At 48.6% G+C, this 12,664-nt stretch overlaps 1 protein-coding gene across 1 annotated transcript; it reads right to left on the bottom strand.

Annotated features, from left to right (window-relative positions):
- Positions 1-1,088: 1,088 nt before the first annotated feature.
- Positions 1,089-12,448, bottom strand: FGF16 (fibroblast growth factor 16). Its single transcript, XM_054641667.2, has 3 exons — positions 12,019-12,448; positions 5,720-5,823; positions 1,089-2,106 (listed from the first exon to the last, which is right to left on the bottom strand). Exons 1-3 carry the CDS (start codon positions 12,293-12,295, stop codon positions 1,861-1,863), a joined length of 627 nt encoding a protein of 208 aa, XP_054497642.1. The 5' UTR covers positions 12,296-12,448; the 3' UTR covers positions 1,089-1,860.
- Positions 12,449-12,664: the final 216 nt, after the last annotated feature.

Raw genomic sequence — 12,664 nt, 5'->3', positions numbered from 1 at the left:
GCTGCTGCTCCATTAGTGATGTAGCTCATGAGGAAGCTGGTGTGGATCATCTCTAGGTCAGTGAAAATGTCCAGGGAATTCACAGGCTGAAGATGAAGGAGCTGAGGTGCTACTATGACTGTTTTGCAAGGAGGAGGTTAAGAAACAGCACTCTGGACAAGGCAGTTGTGATAAGGAAAAGCCAGAGCCAGCACAGCTGTAGTTGTTCAGGTTTTTGCACACTCCAGAGAACCCTGTTTGCTGTCAGCCTCTCCTCGTGCTGCAAAGTGCCTGTGCCTCTGCAGCCACACACTCCTGCTCCCACCATGCCAAAATCCCTCTCTGCTGACCACAGGGGACAGAACATGAGCTGGCATCATTGCTGGAAGCCTTCCCTGCAGGTCTGTGACATCCCAAGCAGGCAGCAAGGGCAGATGTGGCACAAGCGTCACTTGAGGGCCTGTGCTGGCACAGCCAAGCCTCCCCCATGAGTGTCCCTGGCCTGGCCTGACTGGAGGAGGGCTGTGCTCCCTGGCACCAGCTGGGAATATGGGGCTGGCTCAGGGTTGCCAAATGTCATCAGGTTTGCTGAGCCCAGCTGGAGGCAGAGGAAAGGTGACAGGACTGTGGGGGCAGGCAGCTTCTGCAGAGGAAAATGCCACACAGCCATGAACATCCCAGAGCACTGCCTGCAGCAGGGGCTCACCCTCATCCACGGTTATTGCCTAAAAGTGACGGGGTTTGGAATTGCTGTTGTTGCTATTTCTCCACGGATTTTTCATGATGCTGCAGGTAAATCTCATGCAAGATGTGCTGGTTTTATTGCAGGACTGATGGGTCCATCCAAAACACAGCAGATGCTCCAAATGTCTGTCCTCTTGCTTTTGAGCAGGACAGTAAATCCACAGGGATGCCTCAAGCCCCAAGGAGACCGAGCTGGTGCTTCCCAGACCTGTGATTTGATGTCATCTTCCTGCAGGAATCTGGGGCTTAGGTAATTGATCTTTACTGCACAAAGCCCTTTCAGAGGTGGATTTATTGTTCATATTGCTGGGGAAATACCAGGTTAGTTGTTGAAGAGTGCCAAAAAAAAGGGCTGGCAAGAAATCTATAATATAAAGACAATTTTATTGCCGATAAGCTCTTAAAACTCATTTTTTTTTCCTGTTTCAGTAGGACCTTATTCTTCCTGATGAAAATCCGGTCATAGCATCTCTCATTAAAAATAAAATTATTTTGAAATAAATAAATATATAAAATAAATATCATATACATTTTATAAATAGTTTTGTCCTTATGCACAGTATCCATGCTTACATCTGAATAATGTTCCTTGCCCCATTCCCACCCCAACAGCAGGAAGAACCCCACAAATCAGGACCAGTCCATGGAGCATCATCCATGTAGCAAACTCCCAGGCTGCTTAAGCAGGGCACCACTCAAAGGCTTTTCCTTAGCAGGGAACTATCCCAGCTCAGCAGCAACATCTGCAGCAGTTCTGTGGTCTTTGTTTTCTTTTCTTCTCTTCATTTTTAGGTTGTTTTGGGGCTTTCTTTTCCCCAGTGATCAGGTTTGCTCACCTGCTCGTTCCTTTAAGCAACCATAACATTGAATATTCAGCCTCTCTTGTAGCAACCGGGCAACGAAAGTGAACGAAAATGGAAGATTAAATGTAGGGTTCCCTCCCTTCCCCTACCCCCGCCCCATAAATAACCCAGGTTCGATATACACTGGAAACAAGGAGGAACAGCAGTGTCTGAATTCAATGTAAGTGCTTCCCTAGGTCATCTACTCTTACAGGAATGATGGAATGACTATTAAAAGAGTGCTCTGGGAAAAAGCTCGGGAGCCCAAGTATGTACACTGCCACTGCAGGAACCATCACCTGTAGTGGAAGAGGTCTCTGTACATGGCAGGGATTTTGGCAGGGTCCACAGGCCGGGGTAAGAAATGGGTGAACTTCTGGTGTCTCTTAGTCCTGTACCCCTCGCGGGGGGAGCCGTCCTTGTTGAGGGCCACGTAGTACTGGCGCTCCGAGTCGGGGTGCTTGTACAGCGTGGACGCGTACGTGTTGTACCAGTTCTCCTCAAACTGCTCGCGGAAAACGCACTCCCGGCTCAGCTTCTTCTGCCGTGGGGAAACACAGACACACTCGTGTCAAAAAGGTACAGGAGAAAACATCGCCACCATTCCTTCCTTTGTTTTTCTAGCGCTTTCCCCATTGCCTTATCCTGGCTACTCTGAGGATGAGGACTGTGCTGCTGGGCATGACTGCCCTGGATGACAGCTGGAAATGGGCACAAGTCAAGAGCCAAGGACTTCTGGAGTTGGAGGAGGAAGGAGACAAAGGCAGGAGAAGGTGGGCATGGATTTTGCAAGAGTGTTCTATGAGTAAATCAGACAGGCACACAGCAAAGCTCCAAACCTGTCCAGGTGTCAGTTTGAGCTTGCTGGGGTGGTCATGGACACATCCCCCTGTAGCAGCCCCCTCCAAGGTACCACACAGCCCAAACCCCCCCTTTTGGGTGAGAGAAGCACCAGGCAGCACATCTGAAAGGTTCTAAACAGGAAAACAGGAGCAAGCACTGCTTTGGAAGTTGAGGGCACAGAGGTGGATGCACTGAGATGGGAATGAAAGCATTGCTCAGGATTTCCTCTCCTGGAGTGGCAGTGAGCTGTGATGGGAGGCTGTGACAAGACCCAGAGGGATGTGGGATGTCAGACCCCAGGGAACATTTAGGGGGGTGATAGGTGATGTGATGAGGGTGTGTGGCTGGTGCATCCCATGCTGGCATGGGGGTACAGATGGCACTGGTGTCACCACAGCCACAGCCAGCCTTCCCATCCAGCCCTTACAGCTGGGAGCTCTTGGCAGTGGCTGCTTGATGTTGGACCTTTGGTTCATGTCCAGTGCTCCTTCCCTCTCCTTCCCATCTCCATGTGCCAGCTACAGGGATGGGCCTGGCTGCAGTGGGGAGCAAGGCTGTCCCTCTGCCCCACAAGGACACAGGTGGCTTTGCCAGCTCTGCTGTGCTGTCACAGAGGGTCCAGCCATCCTATCCCATCCCACAGGGGCACTGCCAGGGTGACTGGGAGCCCTTTCAGCTGAAGGGCAGCCTGCAAATGTAGAGTGCTCTAATATTACAGCCACTGTCCCTCCACTGTAAACTATCTGGGCAGGGAATGTGTCCCCTCTGAGGCACACCGAGTGCTCAGTAAATGTTACTGCTTGCAGTAGATGTGTTTTGTAACACAATCCAGGAGCTCACCTGTGCTCAGAACCTGTTTTCAATGTTTTGCTGCTAATTAAATAAAGCCTGAGGTGAGCTGTGAGCCCTCCAAAAGTCCTAGGCCACAGCCTTGGCCATCTGAGACCCAGGGAACCGCGGGCTTCTCTTCCCAGCTCTGTCAATAAATACAGGCTGGGTTTTTTCCCTCCTCTCAGGTGCCATCTACTTGGAATATGTTGGAACCTGATGACTGCCTGAACTCTGGCTGCTGCTCTGCCCCCATTCCCCTGTGCTGCACTGGGCACTTTGGAGTACAGTGCTCGTGGAAAATGTTTGGCGAGTCTGGGGTGATTCTGCAAGGTGTGATTTATTCCTTTCCAAGCCCTGGGATGTCCCCACTGAACCTGACACCACACAGGCAGCAGGCAAGGTGCTGCCCATGACTTTAGCTGCCCTAAGTATTAGTGGCATTCCTGAAATCCTTGGGGAGCTTTACAGCAATGCTGGCACGAGGCAAACAGGGACAGGAGGAAAAGCTCTGTGTCCTGAGGGGACTCCACGTGTCACCGTGGGGATGGCTGGCCCTGGCTGCATCAACACAGGCATCAGGCAAAATCGGCACAGAGGGAAATAATAAACTTGCTGAAAATTTAAAAATACCGCTGTACTGTGATCTCCCAAAATACCATTGTAATGCTAATGCTGTTGTCAGGCGCTGTTTTATGGACCTTTAATTAAGAATACTGTAGTGGCTTTTGAGTTCCAAAAGCCATCATTGTACAACCCACGTGTCCCAGATTTTCAAACTCCAGGGTTATTTGGGGACCTGGCTCGTGACGCCGGCAGTTTGGAGCAGCCTTTTGAGTGCGTTCCTGCAGCGTCCTGCCTGGTGCACAAGATCCCAGAATGGTCTGGGTTGGAAACAACCCTAAAGATCACCTCATTACAGAGCCCTGCCATGGGCAGGGACAGCTCCCACCACTGTCTTCAGGTCAATTCTGTTTCCAGATTCAGTGCTGTAAAATGTTACCCTATTTTTGTTTCTGTGTTGTAACATGAACACAGGATCTAGAATTTAATTAACCCATCATGAAACTCGATTCACAATCAGAGCTGCAAGGTTTGAAGGCATAGGGGGGGGATGCATGGGCTCATGTTCTCCAGCAGGCACGAGTGAAAGCTGAAACTCCAGGAGCTGCTGAGCAGCCTTAGAGTTTGACAGGAGAGGTGCTGCTCTAGCCCTGCTTTCTCAAGTGTGCTTCAGGAGATTTTGTGCTTTATGGAATCCTGCTGATTTTTCTTTTCTCTGTTTTGCACATTTTTAATTTAACCACTGTCTCTGCATTTAACTGCTGTGCTGGGCAGAAGCTGTTACAGAAATGAGGTGGGAAAAGAACAGTTATTGGTGCATGCAGTATTTGATGATCAGAGAATCACAGAGTGGTTTGGGCTGGAAGGGACCTTAAAGCTCATCCCTGCCCTGGGCAGAGACAGCTTCCACTATCCCACACTGCTCCAAGCCCCATCCAGCCTGGCCTTGGACACTGCAAGGGATGGGGCAGCCACAGCTTCTCTGGACAACTACCTCATATTAACATCAGCAGCTGTGTCTTAAATGGTGGAAGGGTCTGTGGCAGTCTCAGGTGGAAATGGGACAAGGAAAAATGATCTAAACTTGTGGTTTGCCAGTCAAAGGTTTTCTTACAGCTTCTGTGTATGCAGAGTACATGAGTTTTAACTTGTACACTGAAGCTTATCTGATGGTGAGAGGAAGTGCTGCCTTCTGCTTTGGTTTAAAACCAGTTTATTTGATTTAATTTTATTTTTACTGTGATCCACCCTTAATTGAGCTAAATAATTAGGAACTGAGTTAAATTAACCTGTAGGAAGCACCTCTGCCCAGCTGTTAAAACCTGGCATTTTGACTGTAAGTCATAACACTTAACGAGTTTACACTTGGGGTTTTTAGTCAAAACATGGAAAATTTTAGCCTGAAAATGGCACTTCTAGGAAATCATGACCAGCAGCCCTAAACTCCTAAAAGGAGTTACAGAGAATTTTACAATAACAGTCAGGCTACAATTTCAGCTTCTGTTGGTTAAAGAGCCGTAATACAGAGACAAGACCTGCAGATAGGTGCAGACCTGACCATGAGAGGTGAATACAACTGATGTGTTACTCAGGCTGGGAAAACACATTAACAAACATGGCTCTTTGCTAAATGTCCCCCTGCCTTTACCTGGCCACTGCCACACCATTTCTGAAAGGCAAAACCTCAGAGTGATGTCTGGGGGCTGGGCACCACTGGGGGCTCCCACAGCAGGAGTGAATCCTCCCTCAAACCCCATTTCCTATATGTCATTCATGTTAAAACAGCAGTGACATCAAGGGTAGGATGGAGATCACTGGCACCCAAGGACGTGGAGGGCCTGTGCCAGAGCAGCTTTGTGGCCCAGCTGAGGCCACAGGCTCCAGTGGGACAGGGTGGAATCAGCCCAGCCTGAACTTACCGACCCATAGAGCTCGCCTCTCTCATTCATGCCGAGGTAGAGTCCGGAGTCCACCCCACGGATGCTCACCAGCCCCACTGCCAGGCTAATAAACTCCAAAATCCCTAAAAAAGAAAAAAACCCTGCAAATCATACAGAGGAAAAAAAAAAACAACACCAGGCTCCAGCAACAAAAATAAACCAGCCATTCCCAGTAACAATAGAGTTCTTAACTCTATAGTCCCATCTGTGTGCAATCTTCTGATTTCCAGTCTGGGCTTCTCCCCAGCATTGTGAATTTGAGTTGCCTAAGAGGGATTGTCTTTGCTAATGAGAAAAGCTTTGCAAGGTTTTGCTGGTTTGGGTTTGGATTTTTTTCATAATTATCACCAAGAAGACAGATGTAGAAACTTGGGCCTGGCCACTTGCAATGTCAGAAGCCTGTTACCATGCTAGGTTTTATTCTTCACCAAAACAAATGTTGTTTTGTCTTCTAGAATAAGATGATTGTCCTACAGGTTTTTAAGTCATGGGTTCAGTAAGAAGAAGTGAAAAGCACTAGAAGAGATGTCTGTGAGGACTATCTTCATCCTGGCACTCCAGTGGGATACTTGGCAACCCAAAATGTATATACAAGCCATAGGGATAAAACCCAGCTTCACAGCACACAGGTTAAAAACACGTCTTCTCTGCAGCCTTTGGAGTCAGGGAAGTGCCAGTCCATTGTCCATCACTCCCTGCCACTGTTACTGGCAGAACCCCCTCCTGCCCCCTATGTCCTGCTGCCTGTCCCAGCCTCCTGCCTCTCCCCAGTCCAGCAGCATCTGTCCCAGCCATCCCTAGCCCTGCAACAGCAACTGTTTCACCCATGGACTGCAGCCTGCTATGATGGTGGCAGCCCCATTTCCTCTGGAAAGAAACAGCAGGGTCTGGCTGCTGCACCCCCACAGCTGCAGCTGTTTCAATGGGGGAAAGACTTGTAACAGGAGAACCTTTGGTGAAGCACTTAAAAACAAACAGCCCCTAGCCAACACCACAAGTGGTGGGGACCTTCAATCTTCCCAGGAAGCCTTCCTGAAAGGAGTGGTGGGACTGTGTTATTATGGATTTCACACACTGCTTCTGTAGAGGTCATGGGCAGTTTTGCCAGTGTGCAGTGCAGGATTAATTAGCTGTGAGTCAGAAGGAAGAGGCTTTTCCTCATCTCATCTGATGTTCCATTGACTGGAGGGGAAAGTTGCTCTAACCTTTAGCATGGCTCCAGCTCTCCTAATTTAGCTCCCAAAACATCCAGCCTTGGGCAATTGATGCTCTGATCAAGTTACCTCCCAGAGCTCCTCTTAAAAGTATTGCCTTGGTTTTAAGGCAACGCGTGACAAGCGGCCACCTGAGCCAGCTGACTTCAGTGGCAGCCACAGCTCTGGGTCACCCCACAGCCTGGGGCATGGATGTGACAACTCTCAGATGACACTGCATCACTGCCTAAATACAGGACAGTGCTGACAGCCATGGACACCCCTGACCCACTTTGTGCAGTGCAGACTCATCCCCAGGTGCTGGCAGCCAAGCTGGCTGCAAGAATTCCTCCCTACCCTCAGGCCTGTCCTCCTTCTCCCCTGCCTGCTCTGGGGCTTGTGCATCTAACCCAGCCCTCCCTGAAACCAGTGGGTGCTAGGGGACACGAAATATGGACTTGGGAGTGGCAAGGCCTGGAGGCAAACAGGGAAGCAAACACCACAAAACACACTTTATGGACCAGAGCAGACATTTTACAGGCTGAAATATACCCAGCTACACATCCTGGCCTGCAGAAACATCAGGAAGAGGCAGCATAGGCAAGGAAGGCAGCCTTTCCAAGCCAGACAGACACAGACCCTGGCTCTGCTCTTCTCAGTAGCTGTTGTGGTTTCTTAGATGAAAATAATCCCAAACAGGGAGGAGAGAGGTGCAGGATGAGGGGTGGTTTCCTCCCTTCACTGCCCACCAGTTCTGACATGAGGGAGTTACTGAACTGCTGAGTGCTTTTTCCCATCTGCAGACCAGAAATTAGCACAGCCACTCTTTGAAAAAGAGGGAGTGAGGAAAGATGGACAACTACAGGGAGTGTAAAAAGTAAAGCAGGAGTACACAGATACACCCAGGAATGGGGGAGTGTTTCCCAGGCTGGAGACAAAGGAATATTCAAATGAAACATGTCAAGTAACTGGAGAATGGTAGGTGGACCTTCCTGTAGGTATAGATGCAGTCCTTAACATCAGAACTTTTTTTGTCTCCTGTCACTTCTGAGAAGCAGGAAAATATTGCTGGTTCCACTGAGAAATTGAGGGATGTCTAAGGCAGGGGAACCCAGATCTTTTCTTGACTATGCCCACACTCATGCTCTGTATGAGGCACATCAATCCAGGTCTCCAAAGACCTGGGAAGGACCAAGCCAGGAGCAGCATCAGCATCTTCCTTCTCTGAGCAGGAATGAGACATCCCCATCCCTCACCTGGTGCAGGCTGGGAATTTCAAATGAAATTTCCAAAATGTGCCCATGACAATCTCTTCTGACAACATCCCTTGTAGTGTTCCTCTTTTCTGATCTCTGAGTGGCACTTGGAGACATGCATGGAAGATGACTGTGTTGAAAGAGCATTAAGAACGTAACTTGAGCCCACAAAAGTCAGGAGACAGAGTGAAGGCTGAAAATATGTGGGCGGATATCCATCCTGTCCTTAACTCACTCCAATTGTAGACAAAATTGCAGCTTCGTACATCTGATCCCCAGCAGCACAGGGAGTGGCCACTGGGGCCAGCTCAAGAATTCTCTTTCCAATTGTAGCGGTGTGTTTTTGTGGTAGAACATGCTTTTGTTTTTTTCTTTTGCTTTCTTTTTTTCTTTCCCCCAGGACTTGCCTCTTTTTTTTCCTCACTTTGATTATTCATTCTCTTTGTTCCTTGAGTCTTTCCAGATAAGACTTGGAGAGATTTGATTAAGACCCTGACTGGATTCATTTACCACTAAAGCACTGAATAATCTCCTGAGCTTTGCCATGGCCAGACCCACACACTCTCGCCTTACTCTAAACCATCCCTCAAAGAACAATTCTGCTCCCTGCACCTGTCTCTTCTTACATGACTGTATTCAGGAGCTGGGGTACAGAAACATCAGATGTTGTATTAATGGCTACAAACCTAAAGCTTTGGCTAAAAACCTCAACAACTGTTCAGCAACAGGTGCACGATGGTCTGAATGTCAAAATTACAGCCAAACTTTCTCTGGGGGTCTCAGCAGCTTCTCTAGGAATCTGTGTAACATATCCATGAGCAGGTTTGTACCCCAGAAGAGCTTTGTTTTCTGCCTTTATTCATCTGCAGTGCAACCTCAAGGCCTCTTTCCCTCCTCCACTGCAGTGAGTAGCACTGCTGGGTTCACTTCTTTAATGCTGCTGTAAAAGAGATGTGAGGCAGAAAAGGAGCAGTTCCTCCTGGAAGGGATTTTCCCAGTAAATTTCTCTCAGTTTCATTCTGAGAAGGATTGTCATGGGGTACTAATGTCAGTCCAGACCCCCTCCAGATTTTGATCGTCCTTTATTTCTTTGTAGAGGAAGGTTCTGAGTAGATGCAGTGAGAGAGATAGATTTTGGAAAACACTTTATCCTTTTGGGGGTGACCTTGCCAGAGCCTCCAGTTGAGAGAGTGAATTTGGGCACTTCTGTAGTGCAAGAATGAGCTTTCTTCCAAGAAACCTAGAGGGCTTTTCCACATTTTGCATTAAAGCTCCTCTAGGAAAAATAAGCCGCACTCCATTGTTCTTGCAAGAATCTGTGTTTTTAGAAGTATAAAATATCACATTCCAGTAGACAGGTGTGATTTAGGAAAGCTCCAGTCCTTGACAGATAAGAGGCAGTAATTCCAGTGATTGCTCAGGCAGTGTGGGCGGATGATGCCAGCACCTCCCCGTGTCCTACAGTCACACCCCCAAATGCTGTGGTACAAAAGAATCTCTCCTTTTAACCCTCACTGTTGGGACCTTGGGACTGTTCTGCATGAGGGGGCTTTGGCTATTTCCCTCTCTGGAAGATGTGGATGCCTTGCACATCTGGTAGCTTTTGGGATGGCTGTGCATGGGAGGGTGCAGATACCGCCTGTCCTTTCCTGAATCCCTTCCAAGTGAAGTGATGGGGATGCCAAGTCTGGTTCTACCCAACATCCCACCTGCAGCTGGACACGTGCCTGGGCTGTGGCATCACAGCCATCCATGGAGCAACTTAATGATCTGCTCATGGTACCAGCAAGCACATTCCAGCCACGTGGGCTTGATCCTGGATTTCTAAGTATTTCTCCAGGTGCTTCAAGATTTAAGGCAGCTTTAAAGTGCTTCCCTGAACCCCTTGTCCACCTCTGCACCCCTCACCACAGCTTTGGAGTCCCAGAATCGCTCAGGCTGCCTATTCCTGTTAGAAGTTACTTCTTTCTGACTGTTGCATGCAAAATTTAGGAATGCATCGATACATGACATCCTAATATGAACCATACCAGTAACATTGGAATTTAAATATTCATGGCTACTGAACGCAGATGGTGAATACTGTGTGCCAATACATTATTGCTTTGAGTCTCTGCTGAAGCAAGGCTTAGTCCAACTTGATCTGAACGCAAGGATTCCAGTCTAATCCTTTGGGGCTTTGTCTTGCAATTACAACAAATAACTATTTATTTTACACCGCCTCTGGGAAAACCCTGAAGCAGAAAACTATAATATCTGAAGTCTGGTCTAGTTTACGGAGCTGGATGTGGACTGCTAAAACACTTAGGGAATGCCAATGTTTCGATTTATTGAAATCACTGTGCAACTTAAACTTCAGCGTGCAAAATCCATGAAAAGTTTTAGCATGTCTAACATGTTTTTTCCAAGTTGGAAAATATACTTGCTTTACTCAATCTTTATAAAAAATGGATCTGAAACAAACGCTGCCATTTGAAACTGGCTGTTTAGTTCTACAAAGGTAAGGAAAAAGAACTGATAGACTAGAAACACTACGTGGCATCTTGAACTAAAACCAACCAGATGCAATGGGTTTGCTTTCAACTCTTTGAACGTGGAAACCCATCGTGTATTACAGCATGAAAGGTTAAAAGATGGGTGTTTTCAGGAGGTAATTAAAGAACGCTCGCCCCACGAGCATATTAATTAGTACCTGACTCTGACCCGCGGGTTATGACTTTCTTGTTGATTTAGGCAGGGACATGCCATGCACACACCTGGTGTTTATGGAAAGATAAGCTTCCCCAATTGTTCCAAAAACCTGCCTTACACCTCCAACAATAGCAGCGGCAGCACTTCCCGGAGTATCAGAACTGACTGCTTGCAAACAAGTAAAGGCAAAAAAAGAATTCCTTTCACCGAGGAGTTAAATCACTTGAAAACTATAAAAAGTCTTGCGAGCACGTCTTGCAACCTGTTGACAACATAGCTGAGATCACTGGCATGGGACTTGTTGATAGCTTATACAGACACCTGCACTAGATGCTGGAGTAGCGGGAATTTCTCTTACTGCGCTCAAACTGACTGCACTCTTTCGCCTGTGGCTTGGGATGCATTTTTTGAAGATTACATATAGTCTCATTAGAGATCACTGCTCTTGTATGCCACTGATACAGGCACGGCATTCTTCCAGCTGTATCCCGGGCAGCAAGGTAAATCCACGGTGCTCTGCCTATTGTTCCATCTTCTTTCTTTCCGAGGTCCCTTAAGTGTTTTTCCCTCTTCAGCTTCCCCCTTTCCTTTCCAACAACCTTTCCAAACCCAGCTCCCGACACCCCTCCAGCCAACAGATCTCTGCCCGCTTTGGGGAGTCACTCTTCTAATCAAAGTCATGCATGTAAAAGAAAGCAGCTCACAAATATCTGCAGACGCCAGAAAGGAGGAGTTGTTTAAAAAAAAAAAAAAAAAAAGAAACAACTAAAAAAAGCGAAAAAGCGAGGAATTTCTTTTTCCAACTTAGGAATTTCCAAGAAATTCCAACGAGGAACGTCTCTGTTTTGTCTCCCTCACCACTAACTTCAGAGGCAGAGCTAAAGCTGGTCACCGTCCTCTTTTTTTTATTAATTTTTTTTTTTTTTTTTAGTTTTTCCTGCAAAGGCACGTTTTAGTGCACCTGCAGAAAGGCTGAGCGCCGGGAGAGTAGGAAATTGGAAATAAAAACTCCCGCATTGCTGGGGAGTGAGCGCATTTGTTTAGGAGGCCAATTATATCCGTCCCGGGATGATTTATATTAGCGGGGTAATTAGCTGTGCGCGTGGGGCACCTGCTCGGGCACCCCCCGGCCCCTTACCGAAGCGGCTGTGGTCCTGCCGGGTGCCCTGCACCGTGCCGTTGGGGAAGATCTCCAGGTGGAAGCCGGTGCGGCAGTAGAGCTGCCGCCGCCGCAGGATGCCCTTGAGGTGAGCGAAGTCGGTGGGGGAGCCCCGCTGCAGCCGCCCCTCGATCTGCCCCAGGCGCTCGTTGAGGAAGCCGGGGGAGTCGGCGAGGGGCAGCCCGGCGCCCAGCGCGGGGGGAAAGCCGTGCAGGTCGGGGTCCAGCGCGCCCAGGAAGCCACCCACCTCGGCCATGGGCGCGGAGCGGAGCGGCCCCGGGGGCGCGGGCACAGCGGCCGCTCAGAGCGCGGGCTGCGGCCGCCCGGCCCCGCGCTGCCGGCCCCGGCCCGGCCCCGCGCCGCCCGCGCCTCCCATCGCTGGATCCAGTGTCCCGCCGTCGGATGCGAACTGCACTTTATATACGTACACACTCCCCTTACATTGACATATTGGATATTTAAATGCAAGCCACACCTCACTGGCATCCCCTTTGGCTATTGCTTCCCTCCCCCCCCCCTTCTCTGATGCATTTGGCTTTTTTTTTTTTCCCTTTAAAAAAAAAAAGGGAAAAAATGAAGAAAAAAAAAAGAGCCCGCTTCACTCCCTCTTTTATTATGAAAAAAA

The sequence above is a fragment of the Agelaius phoeniceus genome, chromosome 14 (genome assembly GCF_051311805.1).
Source record: "Agelaius phoeniceus isolate bAgePho1 chromosome 14, bAgePho1.hap1, whole genome shotgun sequence".
Classification (NCBI taxonomy): Eukaryota; Metazoa; Chordata; class Aves; order Passeriformes; family Icteridae; genus Agelaius; species Agelaius phoeniceus.
The sequence above is the reverse complement of the archived record's forward strand: the minus strand, read 5'-3'. Positions and strand labels throughout refer to the sequence as shown.